Genomic DNA, 16,085 nt, shown 5'->3' on the forward strand with positions numbered 1-16,085 from the left:
AGAGGAGGAAGAGCTGGAGGTGGATTCGGTGACCAGTGGCCCATGATTTAAGCAATCATGCCTATGTAATGAAGCCCCCAAAAGGTGAGGTTCAGAGAACTTCCAGGTTGGGGAACCAGAATGCTTCCATGTTGTCACTGTGCCGAACCCTGAACTCCATGTGGGCAGAAGCCCCTTTGGGAGCTCCCACTAGGTCTCTCTTCCTGTGGCTATTGACTGACATCTTTTTTTTTTTTTTTCATCTTTTATTTTTTTTAAGTAATGTAATTACTTTTTTTTTTAAGTAATTTTTTTTATACCCAATGTGGGTCTTGAACTTACAACCCCGAGATTAAGAGTGGCAGGCTCTACTGACTGAGCCAACTGGGTGCCCCAACTGGTGTCCTTTCATGTCCTTTGAATTAAGCCAGTAATCTAGTGATGGATTTCCTGAGTTCTGTGAGTCACTCTAGCAAATTAATAGAGCCCAAAGAGGGGGGTCATGGGAACCTCTGATTTAGAGCCAAGAAATACAGTAACAACCTTTTGACTCCTGCCTGAAGTGGAGGGTGGTCTTGGGGGGACTGAGCCTTGAGCCTGTGGAATCTGATGCTATCTCGGGGTGGAAGGCATCAGAATTGAGTTGAATGCTCAAGACACATGTTGGTGGGGGGAACTCTGAACACACTCCCCACCCCCACCCCCACACATGCATCGGAATTGGGTCCAGGAACCCACTGAGGTGGTGGGGCTTAAGTGAGGGGTACAGAGCACCCGTTACGACCTGGGCTCTAAGGCCCCTTCTTGTCCTTGCCTCCCCCAAGACACGGATTCTTTCCTGCCTCCACACCTTTGCCCAAGCCCTTCTTCCCGCCTTGCGTGCCCTCTCCCACTGTCCTAGTCCAGAGCCCTCCTGCCTGCAGCCCCTTGTCAGCAAGCCCACGACACTCGTCCCCTCCCTGCAGGGTGTCCACATCTTCCCCACAATGCCACCTGAGCCAGACCCTGCTGGCTCCCTCCTGGGCCTTTCCTGAGGCTTCCAGGAATGTTCCCCAGTGCCGCCCTGTGAGGGAGCTCTGGGCCAGGAGGAGGCAGGCGAGAAAACCAGTCTCCGGGAGAGTCCTGCCTTGCTGCGTTCTCCCTCATTCATTCACGGCAGAGACCAGCCTTGGGGTGGGGGGTGGGGGGTGCAGCTCTGACTGTGTCACAGGAAGGGGGCCGCTGCCCAGAAATCTGATCCCCCCAACAGTGGAACCAACTAAAGCTGGAGGAGGCTCTATAGATGGGCTCTTCCCAGCAGCCCATTTCACAGGCAGGGACAAAGAGGCCCAGGGTGGGGGCCTGGCAGGCTCAGGTCTCAGTGCCAGGCCCAGATCCGGCCCTGGGGCACAGGCTGGCCTTCTCGAGGCTCAGAGGTCACAGAGGACTTCCAGGGATACAGAGCCGGGTGCAGCATGCCTGTGGGCACGGGGAGCGCTGCAGGTGACAAGCGGCCGGGAGACCAAGCTGGGTGACCAGGGAGGGCTTCCCTGAGGTGGGCATGTCCCACAGCACCCCAAACTTGACCTGTCCCAAGCCAGTGGGGGATCTCCGTCAGAAACCTGGCCCTCCGCCACGTCCCACCCATCTTACAGTCACTTCATGGCTTCTTCATCCTTGGCACGTTTGCTCCCACTTTGTCATTCACCTCCCTACCGCAGGCCACTGTCGTCATCCTCCACTCAGACGACTGCTTCTATTCTTGTCTCCTTCTTCCTCCTGAGAGCTGCCATTTGAATGTAACCTCACCACCATGCTGGAAACTCTCTGAGGGCTCCTCATTGCCCTGGGGACAGAGACCGCAGCCTGCACAGCTGTGCTCAGCCTCTGCAGGCAGCCCCTCCTCCTCACCACGCCTTCGGCTTTGCTCTGCGCCGTCACCATGGCACCTCAGGACCTTTGCACAACCTGTTCCCCTCATGGGCCTGGCTCATGCTATTCATCCTCTGCCCCAAACTGCCTCATCCCTTCCCATACACCCCAGAGACCTGCTAATTCCTGGAAAGTCTGGAATCTACCAAATTCAGAGGGCCAGGCCCAGGTCTGACACAGCCCACCTGGACAGTTTGTTGTTCTTGCTCTCCGGCCATGAGCAGCTGCTGCCGAGTGGGTTCCGGATTCGGTGCTAAAAATAATCCTATGACCCAGACAGGAAGAGCCAACGGGGACACAGCTGCTCCTGGGAGGGGCTGGCTGGAGCTTCGGGGAGGCCTTCCCCCTGCAGTTTGGGGTCCATGTGTGGGAAGGGGTTAGGCACTGAGCTCACATCTTGTATCGTCAGAAGGAAAACACAGCAAGGTCAGAGAAGCAGCTTGAGGAGCGGGGCTCATTGTCACCTTGCCCAGGGACCATAGGCCTTCCTTCAGGTCCCTCCTCAGTGCAGGAGAGACTGCAGGCCCAGCTGGCAGGTCTGCCATCCTGCTGCTTAGGACAGGCAACCAAATAGGCCCCAGCATACTGGCTGCCTGCATCTCTAGGCCCCTGGGACCGTGTGGTGTCCAGGGCTTCTCTCCATAAATAACTGTTTGCAGATGCCTGCATCAGAGAAGTGGACCTGCCCTGGGCCTGAAACCAGACAGGAAAAGCCTGGACTGCTGACAGAGGTCGGCCTCAGGCCCTGCTGGGCCTCATGCTGGGCCTCAGTTTCCCCACCTAAGAATACCCAGGGTTCTGAGGAGAGAGCATCGAATCCAGCCATGTTCCCCTGGCTGTCCCGTTTGGCTGGCAGTCCCCACCTATCCCGGGCCCCATGCCTCCTGGGGAATGTTTCTCCTTCCCCAGGCCAGGCGCCTGCCTTATCAGCCCCAATCAAAGGGGAGACAGACGCTCCTGTCCACAATGACAGGCCCTCCTATTAGCCCCGGCCTGACCCTGAGTGGAGGGCCCAGAGATTGCTGAGCGCCTGGAGGCAGGAATACCTCCACTTCCCCACGCTGACATGAAACCTGACCTCCCTGGATGGCTTTTATGACTGGCAGGCGCCAGCCTTGGCGTCTGAGGGCCTGCATCCCCACCCTGCTGCCCTGCCTCCGCCAGGACAGGACCTACTCTGCGGGGCCCCCCTCAAATGTGACCTTGGCCTGCTTTGCTGGAAAATGGAGGCTGCTCAAGAGGGCCTCCCACCACCCAAACTCAGCATGTTGGTCCAGTTCCTGCTGTATCAGGCCAGACCTGTTCTCACTCAGGAGCCAAAAGCACATCCCCCTTCAATGCCCCGCCTCTCCCTCCCCTTCACTCCCCTTGAACCAGGGGCCCCCCTGAACCACTCCCTAGGGAACCCCTCTTAGCACTCTGGTTTTCTTAGGATCCACCTGAGATACCTTTGTCAGCCGGTTCTCAGCCTTTCCAGTCCTCTCGGGGGAACTTGGGGCCCTGTCCAGGACATTCCTCATCTTCTACACTTACATACACACCTGAGCTCCCCACATTGGTAAAGGTACCTCTGTTTGTGCACCTTCCTCTCCCTCCTCCCCTCCATGATCTTGGTGACAGGGACCTTGGCATGGCTGCATCCCATTGTCTGTCCCCAGGCCTCGTGTCTGTGAGCTTCACTGCCTTGCTCCTGAAGCCCCCTCAAGCCTACCCTGGCTTCCCTGGCCAGGTCTGCCTTCCCTAACTGTGGAAGGGTAAGCTCTATGCCTGGCCTCTCTCCTCTTTTCCATTTAGCTTCACCCCTTGGACACCTCACGCAGGCCCAAGGCCACAAATGCCACTGGTCTACCAAGGACTGACAGCCACAACTGGACTGCCTGCTCGACCTCTCCCCCAGCACCACTCTTGGATTTCTCCAGGTGGATGTCACACAGACACCCCAAACTCAACGGGGCCAGAACGAGATTCCATCTGCCTGCCTTTCCCCAAAGCGTTCATCTCAGTAAAGGCCGCCACCATCCACCCGCCGGTGTTCAGACCTGCAGGTCACCCTCGATTCCTCTCCCACAGCTCTGTCCAGCCCCTCCGCGACTCTCCAGGCCCTACCCTGCCCAAGCCACCGCCGTGCCTTGCAGCCTCCCGCTGCTTACTGATCCCTCTGGCAGTCTACTGTCTTTGCAGCAGCCACAGGGACCTTTTAAAGTGACAATCACGTGCCGCTTCTTCAAAGGGGCTCTCCAGATCACCCCGTCCGGCGAGCGGCGGCACAGCTCCCTACCCGACCCTCCACTCCTGGCGTTATTCGCGGCAGCTCCAGCTCCGGTGAACACCCGCTCTCAGTGAGCGCAGGCCTATGACTGCCTGTCTCCTGTGTCCTATCGGCTGCTGGATCTCCGCGTCCAGGGAAGCCCCTGGCACACGGTCGGTGTTCAATCAACGGTGGACTTGAATGAATGAATGAAGGAGTTTCTTCCATCAAAATGACGAGGGCCCGGGTGGGCACGCGGGCTCCGGGGAAGAGTCCCCACGGGAGTCGCCGGGGGGTCAGGTGGACGGCGGCGGGAAGAGGTGGTCGGACACCGGGCGCGTCCCCCGTGCTGGGCCAGGTGGCACTCCCTCTGGAACTCAGGCGGGGACCGGAAAGGCGGGACCGAGCGGCCGCCAGCCCAGGTGGACTCCGAGCGGGCCCCGCCCCTTCCGGTCTCCTCTCCGCCCGCGGAGGCGCCCTGGCCCCGCCCCCAGAGCCTGTGGCCCCTCGCTATTGGCTCTCCCTGGCGGGCCGCGAAGAGCCCCGCTCCTCATTGGCCGCACCTTCTCCCGCGTCGCCGAGGCCGGCACCACAACAACCGCCACGTGCTCAACTGCGGGGCCCGCTCTTTGGTCCCGAGTCCTGACCCGCCCACCCCCCTGTCCCGCCCCGGCCGCCCGCTGCCTCCTCCTACTGGCGACCCGGCCCAGGGTCCCTCCCCGCGTCCTGGGCGCGCGGCGCCTAGGACGCGCATTGGCCGAAGCCGGGAGCGAGGCGGGGCTTGGAGGCGGGTTTAAGAGCGCGCCGCAGGTTGGGCCACGCGTGTCCGAGAAGGTTCAATGGCGTGGCAGGGGCTGGCGGCCGAGTTCCTGCAGGTGCCCGCGGTGACGCGGGCCTACACGGCGGCCTGCGTCCTAACCACGGCTGCTGTGGTAAGCCGGGCGGGCGGGCGGGGGCGTCTCCACGGCTGCAGCCGGGAGGGGTGTCCCCATGGTGACCGCTGGGTTCCGCACCCCTGGTTCCGCAGCAGCTGGAGCTCCTCAGCCCCTTCCAGCTCTATTTCAACCCGCACCTCGTCTTCCGGAAGTTCCAGGTGAGGCTGCCCCGCCCGTTGCACCTGTCGGCCGGCCCCTGGCCCGCGCCTGACAGCCCGCCTCTCCTCGGTCCCCGTAGGTCTGGAGGCTCGTCACCAACTTCCTCTTCTTCGGGCCCCTGGGATTCAGCTTCTTCTTCAACATGCTTTTCGTGTATCCTGCGCCGCGCGGCCCCAGGCGTCGGGGTGGGGCGGCCCGCCGGGCTGGGGGGCGGCTCGCCGGGCTGCGGGAGGCCCGGAGCGGGGAAACTGAGGCTCTGCCGGGTGGCACTTCCTTCACGGACGCCGCAGGTTCCGCTACTGCCGCATGCTGGAGGAGGGCTCCTTCCGCGGCCGCACGGCCGACTTCGTCTTCATGTTTCTCTTCGGGGGCGTCCTCATGACCGTATCCTTCCCGGGCGCTGAAACTTCAGGCCGCAGCGCCTCTGGGCCCAGCCTGTGTCGGCCATGGGGCCGACATGGGCACCCCGGCCGGAGGGGGACAGGGCGGTCCCCGCCAGCTCAGGATGTATCTAGCATACATCATGTGCTCAGCTCCGGATGCCAGCGCCAGCTCTCCAGGCCGTACACACCACCACAGGGCCGGGTGCAGCGGAGCCAGCTGGGGTGCTCGCAGGCTGGGGCCCAGAGGACAAGCAGGACGGATCACGTGGAGCCTGAAGGCCACAGCGTGGCCTCGATCGGAAGGGCACATCTTGATCGGGGAGTGGCACATGGGGGGAGGAGGGAGGATTCCAGGGGTCCGGGGCAGGGGCTCTGAGACCTGCACCAGGGAAGCCCCCCCCCCCCCACACACACACCTTGACTCTGGCTCAGCTGCTGGGGCTCCTGGGCAGCCTGTTCTTCCTGGGCCAGGCCCTCACAGTCATGCTGGTGTATGTGTGGAGCCGCCGCAACCCCCGAGTGAGGGTCAACTTCTTTGGCCTCCTCACCTTCCATGCACCATTCCTGCCCTGGGCGCTCATGGGTTTCTCACTGCTGCTGGGCAACTCGATTCTCGTGGACCTGCTGGGTGAGCCTGCCTGTGCACCTGCCCTCCCCAAACAGACCGTCTGGCACCTGCCACCTCAGGCTGGCTGCCGCTGTCCCAGAGCCCTCCCTCCCACCTGCACTGGATCTCTCACCTGTCCTCACGTCCCCTCTTCCTGCCCCGCCAGCTCCTCTGTTTTTCTGGCCCCTTGAACTAGCCAGCCAGCTACAAGCTTCCTTTCTTCAGGTCTGATGTACTGATGCTCATGTGGGTCCTCACCAGGGTGGGGATAGGCGTCAAGATTCCAGCTTTGGCTCCTATTTCCCCCATGTTCTCAGGCCCTTCCCTCCCCAGGTCCTGCCCACTTCTGGGCCAGGTAAGCCTGCCCTTCAGGGTCAACCCTGGCCCCACCCTGGGCTGGCAGTACAGAACATCTGGCAGGTTGTCATGGGTACTTATGCTGTGGGGCCCGAGGTTACTTGTCCTGGCTGCGCCTCCAGAACTGCGCATGGAGGTGGGGAGCAGGCTATGCTGGCCCAGGCTCCGGACTGTGGAAGGTGGCCTTAGCTGTCCTTGGCTCTCCTACAGGGATTGCGGTGGGCCACATTTACTACTTCCTAGAGGATGTCTTCCCCAACCAGCCTGGAGGCAAGAAGCTGCTGCTGACCCCCCGCTTCCTGTGAGTGCTAGAGATGACATTTCTCCCCTTACCCTCCCTCAGATGGCTCCCTGCCCTCGTGGGGACCGTTGCTGGCCTCAGCTCAGTGCAGGCCCCTCCCTACAGGAAGCTGCTACTGGATGCCCCACAGGAGGACCCCAATTACCTGCCCCTCCCGGAGGAGCAGCCAGGACCCCTACAGCAATGACCCTACCCAGGGCCAGGGACAGCCCCAGGGTCCTGTTTTCCTGGCCTCTGGCAGGCCTCCATCCCACCCCTATCTCCCACTTACAGGGAGAGCAACCTGTCCTGGAGACTGGGCTGGTGTTCAGGGCCAATCCAAATAAACAGAATGACCTGCATTTCTCTGCCCGCAGCACTGGCTCCCTGCCTCGGCTGGCCACACCCTTCCATGCTGAGCAGGTGCTGTTGGCCTTGACCTGAGGCCACCAAGCCTGGCCTGCCCTCTCAGGCCAACTGTAGATGGTAGGATGGGAGACCCAGAGGGGCTCAAGAACCTGCCCAAGGTTCCCCAGCAGCTTTGAGCTTATAGATAAGCTTGGGGTTCTCACTCCAACTTTGCCAGTGCCTCAATGGAGCTTCACGCAAATCCCACCTGCACGGATTTCTGTTCCCGCCAGGCAGCAAGGGACCTGACGAGGTCTCATTAGCTGGGATGTTCCTGTCATGCCAAGCCCAGTCTGCAGCCCTCAGGCTGATGCCTCATTTGGCTCTTCCTGTCCCTCATCAACAACATGTGGACCTTTACTCCACTCTCTAGCAGTTAATGGACTTGGCCAAGGCTCCATGGGGTCAGGTGCAGCACAGGGCCAGGATGGGGTTCTTTGCCCTTCTTGTGACCACAAAGCTTTGAGAAATTTTTACCGCGACAGAGTTCTACAAAGTTCTCTCCCTGATGTTTTTAACTGAGGACCGTGGGAGCCTGATCTGATCCCCAGCAGGCACCAGACAACATGGCCAACTTTCCTTATTGCCCTAGACCCGTCTGAATTACGGTATTTTTCCCCGATGATCAGCAGCAAGCATAAGGGCTCCTCCAGCCATAGGCTGTCACGTTCACAGAAAACACAGGTATTCACCATGCAGTCTGACCTTAATTTTGTAGGGAAACCTTGTGGAGTCACAGCTGGCTCTGCAGCAATGTGGGCCAAGAGTGCTCAAAGCGAGGGCTCAGCCCCTGGGCCTGATGCACCGGCCCGCCCAGAGGGGCTGAGGTGGGGAGGATTCATTCCATCCCATCAGTTGTAGGGGCAAACGACCAAGCAAACCCTTCAGCAAGGGAGCCCACTTGTCTCCACGGCCAGTGAAGCCCAGGCCTGGAATCTTCCTCTTTGTTCAAGGCCTCACATGAAGCCCAACTGTCTCCTAAGTGTGGGCCTCCAGCAAGTTGCACTCCTGGATGAAGGGCAGGGGGCTTGAGTACAGACTCCCTGGGAGCCAGGAGCTGTCATGTCCCAGGACATCAGAGGACCCCCAGCCCAGAGGGCCAGGCCCATCTACCCTGGCAGTGAAGACCCCAATTCCTACTCAGAGCTCTGCCCTCGGCCAGTGTGGGACTCAGACTGGGAACCAGGAGCCATCATGCCGCTGCCAGGCTCCTGGGGAGCAGAGCAGCCCTGACCTGCAGGGAAGACCTGGCAGCAGCTGAAGGCACCAGCCCAGTGCTAGGGGTCTGGGCCTGTTCTCTGGTAAGACTGGCTATGTGCCCAGTACACCAGCCAGTGCTCGGCACAGTGAGTTGACCCACACATGCCACCCTCACGAGCCCACGTCCCTCCTGTGGAGTGGGGACACTTCCACGTTAGACAAGAAGCAGTTCATTGGGGGCAGAGCTGAGACGAAGCCCAGGGCTATGCCTTCTTCTCAACACACCATATCACCCCACAGCCGGCACCAGGCAGCATGCTGCTCCACGTGCCTTATTCCTCATGACTGACCTGACAGAGAGGAGCTGGCCTGGCTCATGGCACCAGCCAGGGGTGGAGCTGGCCCCAACCACCTGCTGCTGGGAGGTGTGTCAAGAGCGGTGCACATCGGCCAGGGCTGGAACAGCCAGTCACAGGCCCTCGGGCATCCCTGCTGGTGATGCCCCTGTGGAGCCCCCACAGAGGACACGGCTGTTGCAAGGGGCTCCAGGAAAGCAATGCTCCTGGTGGGGAGCGGGGGTGGTGGGAGGAGGAGGTACGACAGCCTGGACACAGCAGAGCCCAAGAACAGCAGGAAAGCCTAAGCTGCTCCACAAGGCCAAGCAAAGGGGGCGTGGGGGTGGGGGCTCTCACTGAAAGGTAAGTGGGCCCCCTGCCCTGTGAGCCTCATGACTTCACTTCTGCCCGTCTGTATGAGACGGCACAGCAGGCGGGTGCCAGGCTTGGGGGCCTGAGGAAAAGCAGCACTGTGCTCTGACTGGCCTTGGATGCAGCCTTATTAGCTCCCACCTGTCCACCTGGGGCTCCCGGGCAGAGAAGGGCGAGCGTGCTGGCATGCCAGCCTTGGCCACACACCACCCCAGCCACGCCCTGCTCCTTGTGCCCATTCTTATTTTTTATGCTACCACTTTGAAAAAATGAACATGACCTGTTGTCTTTATTTAAAAAGTGTTGCTAGCCCTACCTGGGGCTCCTATACAAAAACAAAACACAACTCAAAAACGAGGCCTCTTTCTGACCAGAGACTTGGGTGGCGACTAGGGCCCAACAAATGGAATGTGTGCCCAGGGGAGGGTGACCGGAAGCCCTCCCCACGCCCCATACTCCTCAGGATGGCCGCGGCCTGTCCCTTTCCCTCCTTGCCAGAAGATGAAGGAGAGGCGGTCCGATCTTCTGAACGCTCCGTGGGAGCCATGCACCAATGGGCCGGTTACCAGGCTGGGGCAGTGTTGGCAAGACGCCTCATACGCCTGCAGGAGGAGAGTAGGCAGTGACCCGGAGCCAGCTTCCAGACCTGGGTGGCTGCCCTCCCCCAAGGATTCTAGTGCAGCCAGTGGAGTGGGGACAGAGCTAGGACATGGTGGGGGGATCCCCAGCCTCCTTGCTCTGCTTGAGCCTGTCTGCTGCTCGAGGCCCTGGAGCTGCCCTATCTCAACCCAGCCCACCTCTCCAGGGCTCCAGGCAGGTAGGTCTGGGCGGTGGTCAGACCCAATCTGAGGGCTTATTTTTGTTTCCCACAGGGGAACCCACCCAGGGGCTACATTGGGACTTATCACCCAGGGCCCGTCTCCCAGAAACCAGGTCACTGGGTCCCTCCTCTGCCTGCAAGACATTGCCTTTGGGCAGAGCCAACTTCAAGGGGCCTGGAGGGGTGGGGGGTACCTTGTGTTCCTGTCCTGGTCGCGGATCTTCTTTTCCATCTCAGCATCTGTCAGAGTCTCCAGCAGTGGACACCACTGGTCAGCATCACCTGTGTTCCGAATGGCAATCTCCACCGTGGGGAGGGGGTTCTCACTGTGGGCCGGGGATGGGGGGTGGTAACTGCTGGTTCACAGAGTAGCAGCTAGAAAGGCCCCCCAGACACCAGTGCCCACCCCGTTAGAACACTGGAGCCAGCGCATGGCAGGAAGGCCCAGGCCTTTCCTGCTACTTCCTCTGCCTCCTCCCCACTGGCCATTTCTATGCCCGGCTCCTCAGAACAGCACTCCTGACAGGAGTGGCCCAGTCATCCACCTGTCACCTGAACCTCAAGGCACAGTCCCTGGAAATGCCAGGTCCGGGCAGCCCAGGTGGCTCAGTGGTTTAGCGCCACCTTCAGCCCAGGGTATAATCCTGGACACCGGGGATCGAGTCCCACGTCGGGCTCCCTGTAAGGAGCCTGCTTCTCCCTCTGCCTGTGTCTCTGCCTCTCTCTCTCTCTCTGTCTCTCATGAATACATAAATAAAATAAATCTTTAAAAAAAATTCCTTTGAGATTTCACATTGAAAAAAAATGAAGGGATCCCTGGGTGGCTCAGTGGTTTAGTGTCTGCCTTTGGCCCAGGGCATGATCCTGGAGTCCCGGGATCGAGTCCCACGTCGGGCTCCCGGCATGGAGCCTGCTTCTCTCTCCTCCTGTGTCTCCGCCTCTCTCTCTCTCTATCATAAATCAATCAATCAATCTTAAAAAAAAAAAAATGAAAAAGGAAACACCAGGTCCCCCACAACAACAGCTTCTCTTCCAAGCACTCTCAAGCAGGCCCCTGCTGTCTCTGGTCTGAAGCCTGGGCAGGGCGCTCCCAGCAGAGGTGGTTCCCTGTGACCAGGGCACTGGGGAGGCAAGGGAGGGTGGTCGGCCCCATTCTGTGCCCGGGGCCGAGACCCACTAGCCTTGATACTTCATCACAGAAGGCTGCTGGGCTGACCTGTTCCTGAATATTCCATACATTTGCCCCTCAGTGCATTTCACTGGCCCAACTAAACTCCAGAGAGCTGGCCTATTTGCTTAGGGAAGACAGCTAAGCCTGAGACCCTTGTCCCCTGATCACTCCACAGTCCCTCGATGACCACCCGGATGGCCACCTGTGCACCCTCTTGGTAAGGACACACAGCGGTGGGGGTGGAGGTAGGGGTGGGGGAGATACACACAGGAGTGCCAGGGGAGGGGATCCTCAGGTGGCCCAGCGGTTTAGCGCCTGCCTTTGGCCCAGGGCGCGATCCTGCAGTCCCGGGATCGAGTCCCGCGTTGGGCTCCCTGCATGGAGCCTGCTTCTCTCTCTGCCTGTGTCTCTGCCCGCCCCCCCCATGTCTATCATAAATAAATAAATAAGTCTTTAACAAAAGAAAAAAAAAAGGAGTGTCAGGGGAGGGAGGACACAGCTGAGCTGTCAGCTCCCTGGGCCTTGGTTTCCAAGCTTGTGTGACAGACAGAAGGCTGAAGAGGCAAGGATGCTTCAGAGCTGACGCTCCAACTCCTGGCCTGGGAGGCAGGCCTCAGCATAGCCCTAACAGTGATCTCTCCCACCCTCTTCCCACCGTCACCCCGGCCTCATCAAGCCCTTTTCTCTCTGCTCCAGCTGGGCAGCCTGCACCTGCCTCCCGAGGCTCGGCAGCCCCCAGAAGGCCAGCCCTGTCAGATGTCTGCCCAGTTGCAGCCTGGAGCCTTGCAAGACTCAGTTCGCTCTGGGCAGAGTAAAGGCAGGCAGGGCCCAGGGGAGGCACCCAGAGGACCCTGACCGGACAGCCTGGGTTTTGATACTTCAATTGGAAAAAAGGAACAATATTGTGGCTCTGAGAGCTTTTCAGAAGATTACTGTTATTTAAAGCAGCCAATGTATGTCCACTGAGCCAATGTATGTCTAGGGGCCAGGAGCCTTGTTCACACGGTCTCCCTATAGCTTGTGCCCAAGGCTGTGTGTGGCCCACTGGAGAGGGTCATCCACCCAGGCCCGACTAGAGGCCCTGCTCCTCATGCTGCCAGCTGGTATGTTCTGGCCTCCCTCGTGCTCCTCTCCTCATCCTGGCGTCTCAAGGACCGTGAGCAGATGGGGCACAGCCCAGTGCATGGACTGAGGCCATCACCAGCCACCCAGGGCTACCCTGGCTCCTCTGCAGAAGTGGGTCTCACCTCTTGCTGCCAGAGCTAGGCCCCAAAGCCCAAGAAAGAGCCGGTGACTCAGAGGCCAGTGACAGGGGAAGTGCCAAGCCCCCGCCTGCAGTATCCTGGGGCCAACCCTCCTCAGCAGCTCCTGACAGTGGTTCCACAGCCAGTGCAGTGGTTTGGCAATGCTGAACCATCCAGCCACAGACCCAAACATCATCCCTCACCTCAAGGGCTCCCAGCCGCCTTCCTCGGGAGGACAGACATGAAAGGCGCCAAGCCCACGCGGAAGGGAGCAAAACATGTTTTCCTCTTAATTTAAACAAAAGCTCGTGAGTAGGTCCTGGAGGCCCCGTTGTTTACCTCCCTTTGGCTCTGGGAAGATTCCACTCCAGTGGGTTTGTTCTAAAATAAGAACTGCTCTATCCAACCCTGTAAGAATGGGCCTGGAGCCAGCAGGCCTGCCTCGGGTTTGGGACAAACACAGAGGCGGGGGAGCCACCTTGCCTCCCACTCGTCTGAGGAGATTGTGCATCATGGCTTCAAGGCTACATGGGATCCCAGATACTCCTACCCCCCTGCAGAGTCCAGGTGGGGACGCAGAGCCCAGGCAGGGGAGGCTGTGGCTGAGATGAGAGAGTGTCTGTGGTGCAGCTTGTAGAGTTCTCTCTGTGTGACCTCACTTTTATGCCCTCACGTGATACAAAATGCCTGTCAAGCAGCACAACTATGCCCACTCCACAGACGAGGAAGACAGAGCCTTTGAGGAAAATGACTTGTCCATGGCCACTCAACAGAGAGAAGGGCGAGACAAAACCTAACATCATCCTCTTTATGGTCAACAGACTTGTCCGTGGTGCCAAAGTCCACACCACGGGAAAGACCAATCTTTCCAACAAATGGCATTAGGACAAGATGACCTGCTGGATTAGGCAGTGGTTTTGTGGGTATCACATTAATTTTAGTATATGTGCTGCTGAAGCGAGCACGTGGGTATCATATTTTGTAATGCTTTTTAGAGCATAGGTAGGGGCGCCTGGCTGGCTTAGTTGGTGGAGCTTGATCTCGGGGTTGTGAGTTTGGGCCCCACGTTGGGTGTTGAGATTAAAAATAAAATCTTAAAAAAAAAAAAAAAAGTGCGAGCAACAAAAACCAGACTATGTTAAAACTTTTATGCTTCAGGGGTACCTGGCTGGCTCAGCTGATGAAGTGTGAGACTCTTGATCTTGTGGTTGTAGGTTCAAGCCCCACGTGGGGTGTAGAGATTACTTAAAAAAAAAACTTAAAAATACAAAAATAAAATTTTTGTGTTTCAAAGGACACTGTCATGAAAGTGCAAAGACAACCCGCAAAGTAGAAGGAAATATTTGCAAATCACATCTCTGATATGGAGCTTGTATCTAGAATATATAAAGAACACTTACAACTCAATAATGAAATACAACTCAATAATAAAAATACAAGTGACCCAAATAAAAAACAGGGGACCTGGGCAGCCCCGGTGGCGCAGCGGTTTAGCGCCGCCTGCAGCCTGGGGCATGATCCTGGAGACCCTGGATCGAGTCCCACATCGGGCTCCCTGCATGGAGCCTGCTTCTCCCTCTGCCTGTGTCTCTGCCTCTCTCTCCCTCTGTGTCTCTCTCATGAGTGGATAAATAAAACCTTTAAAAAAAGAAAAAAAAAAAAAAACAGGGGACCTGAGTAGCCATTTTTCCAAAGGTGATAGACAGGTGCCCAATGGCACCCAAGATGCTCAATGTCATTAGTCATCAGGGAGAAGCAAATCAAAACCACAAGATCCCACTCCTCCCTCCTCTAGGATGGCTAGAATCAAGAAGTCAGATAACAAATGCTGGCAAGAATGCAGAGGGACCAGAAGCCTGGCTCTGCTGGCAGGAAGTAAAATAGTGTGGCTCCTTTGGAAAGCAGTCGGGCAGTCCCTCCAAATGCTAAACATAGCTACCACCTGACCCAGCAACTCCACTCCTAGGTATCTACCCGCAGCATTGAAAACAGGTGTTCAAACAGAAACTTGTACACGAATGCTCACAGCACTACTGTTAACAGCCAAAAAGTGACAACGCAACTGTCCATCACCTGCTGGCTGGGTAAAATAAAATATGGTCCAACTGTATGATGGAATATTCCTCAGCCACAAAAAGGAATGAAACTCGGATACAGGCTCCCACGGGGAGACATGACACTAAGGAGCCAGCCACAAAAGACCATGTGCTCTATGATTTCTATTTATACTGAGTACCCAGAACAGGCAACTCGATGGAAAGCAGATCAGTAGTTGCCCAGGGCTGAGAGCCGTGGGGGCAGGGCGATGGCTGGTAAAGGGGGAGAAGCTTCCTTTGGGATGATGAAAATGCTCTCAAACTGTGAGGGCTGTGCCTCTGCAGATCCTATAAAGCACCGAACAGCTGGCGCTAGGTCAGAGGGCCGTACCAGATGCACATCACACCTCAAAGAAGCTGTTATAAAAAAGGACAAGCAGGCAAGCAAGCCCTGCTCTAGTCAGGTGGACAGAGTTCCAGGAGTAACCTCTGTGGCTCACAGTCAGCAAGTCCAAAATGACCCCAGTGTCTCCCCACACTGATCTGTGCCAGGGACACTACCTTTCTGTCCCCCATCAGGCCCAGTGGCCAGGTTCCCTGACCCTTTGCCTGTCTCCAGCTTCCTCCCAGCCTGCCTGGCCACCTCACCCCATGCTGCAGCCTCTGATAACCTTTGGCAGCCGCACACAAGTCCCCTCTCCTAGACAGGGTACTGTTTTTTCTCTGTCCCCAGCCACAGGCACAGAGCTGGCCTAGAGGAGGTGCCAGTAACTCTACTGATGTAACTCTCCTCAAGGTAGCAAGCAGCTCGCAGGGTGAATGTCTGACACCCTCACATGCTATGCTCAGCCCAGCCCTTCCTGTGGTGGAACCCTGTCCCCCTCCTACAACTCACTGTCTTTGCTCCATCCTGCTGGCCCCTGGACATCTCTATGTTGTCCAGCTCTCCTCTAGGAGCTTAAGGCCTTTAATCTATTTGCCACATGCCAGGGCCCCTCCTCACGCTTGTCCACATCAGTCTTGCCAGTCCCACAGCTGAAGGGAAGCAGCCTCTTCTCTGCCCTGCCTCTCCTGACTTGTTTGTGGGCGTTTTGCGTCTGCTCACACATATCCTGTGACTAGCAGCTCGCCTTGCTCCACTGTGGACACAACTCAATGCCACCATCGCCGAGGATGGCACTGGTTTGGTCCTCGGTCCAAGATGCTAGCTTGGTCTTTGGGGAGACAGACAGGACCAGTTTGTGGGAATTCACAATTTACATATAATTATATCACATGCATTTACAACACGGGCTGATGGAGGCCCAGGATTTAAAGCCCCTTTTAAGGAGTCATGTGACTTAGCAGTTGCCAAGCTGTTGTGCAGCAGAGACCAGGTGGGGGCTCCTGGTCCCGCCCTCCACGGACCAGTGGCCCTTGGCCCTGGGCACGTGCAGCTCACTCAACTTCCCCCGGGGAGTGGCCCAGAGAGAAGGGCTGACACTGGTCTCCCTGGGGAGAGTCAAGAGCGGTCTGAGCTCCTGGGATGGCGTGGTGCGGTGGCGATAATGTGGGGCAGGGTCAAGCTGCAATCCCCTCCCTTGCTTGCCTTAGAAGGCCACAGTTCTGTTCCCTGGACGATGAAGCGTGTAACAAGCCAG

General features: G+C 58.1%; 2 protein-coding genes across 5 annotated transcripts in view; one reads left to right on the forward strand and one right to left on the reverse strand.

Moving 5' to 3' along the window:
* Nucleotides 1-4,910: 4,910 nt before the first annotated feature.
* DERL3 (derlin 3) lies at nt 4,911-7,221 on the forward strand. 2 transcript variants are annotated; one of them, XM_025474749.3, is made up of 7 exons: nt 4,911-5,070; nt 5,166-5,231; nt 5,312-5,385; nt 5,523-5,616; nt 6,048-6,243; nt 6,790-6,880; nt 6,986-7,221. In XM_025474749.3, the coding sequence occupies exons 1-7, from the start codon at nt 4,978-4,980 to the stop codon at nt 7,065-7,067; spliced, it is 696 nt and encodes a 231-aa protein (XP_025330534.1). In that variant the 5' UTR covers nt 4,911-4,977; the 3' UTR covers nt 7,068-7,221. The 2 variants fall into 2 exon arrangements, with proteins under 2 accessions (XP_025330534.1, XP_025330535.1); XM_025474750.3 differs by having other exon boundaries at nt 4,931-5,070; nt 5,169-5,231.
* A 133-nt stretch (nt 7,222-7,354) lies between these two features.
* SMARCB1 (SWI/SNF related, matrix associated, actin dependent regulator of chromatin, subfamily b, member 1) overlaps nt 7,355-16,085 on the reverse strand; it is a 38,510-nt gene continuing 29,779 nt past the window's right edge. For 2 of the 3 annotated variants that reach the window (XM_025474748.3, XM_025474747.3), the window contains exons 8-9: nt 10,189-10,320; nt 9,435-9,776 (exon numbers count right to left, since the gene is read on the reverse strand). In XM_025474748.3, the coding sequence (XP_025330533.1) occupies nt 9,737-9,776; nt 10,189-10,320 (172 nt within the window). In that variant the 3' untranslated portion in view covers nt 9,435-9,736. Of the gene's footprint in view, nt 7,431-9,434; nt 9,777-10,188; nt 10,321-16,085 lie in introns of those variants that run through there. The other variant, XM_049101792.1, reaches the window with a different exon arrangement.

Source organism: Canis lupus, chromosome 26, assembly GCF_003254725.2.
Source record: "Canis lupus dingo isolate Sandy chromosome 26, ASM325472v2, whole genome shotgun sequence".
In the NCBI taxonomy this organism is placed as follows: domain Eukaryota; kingdom Metazoa; phylum Chordata; class Mammalia; order Carnivora; family Canidae; genus Canis; species Canis lupus.

Bases quoted from the DNA above. Each gene is read 5' to 3' on its own strand.
- DERL3 (XM_025474749.3), top strand. From the start codon at position 4,978: ATGGCGTGGCAGGGGCTGGCGGCCGAGTTCCTGCAGGTGCCCGCGGTG. The intron at 5,232-5,311 runs GTGAGGCTGCCC...CGGTCCCCGTAG, and splicing joins TCGTCTTCCGGAAGTTCCAG to GTCTGGAGGCTCGTCACCAA. The intron at 5,386-5,522 runs GTATCCTGCGCC...CGGACGCCGCAG, and splicing joins TTCTTCAACATGCTTTTCGT to GTTCCGCTACTGCCGCATGC.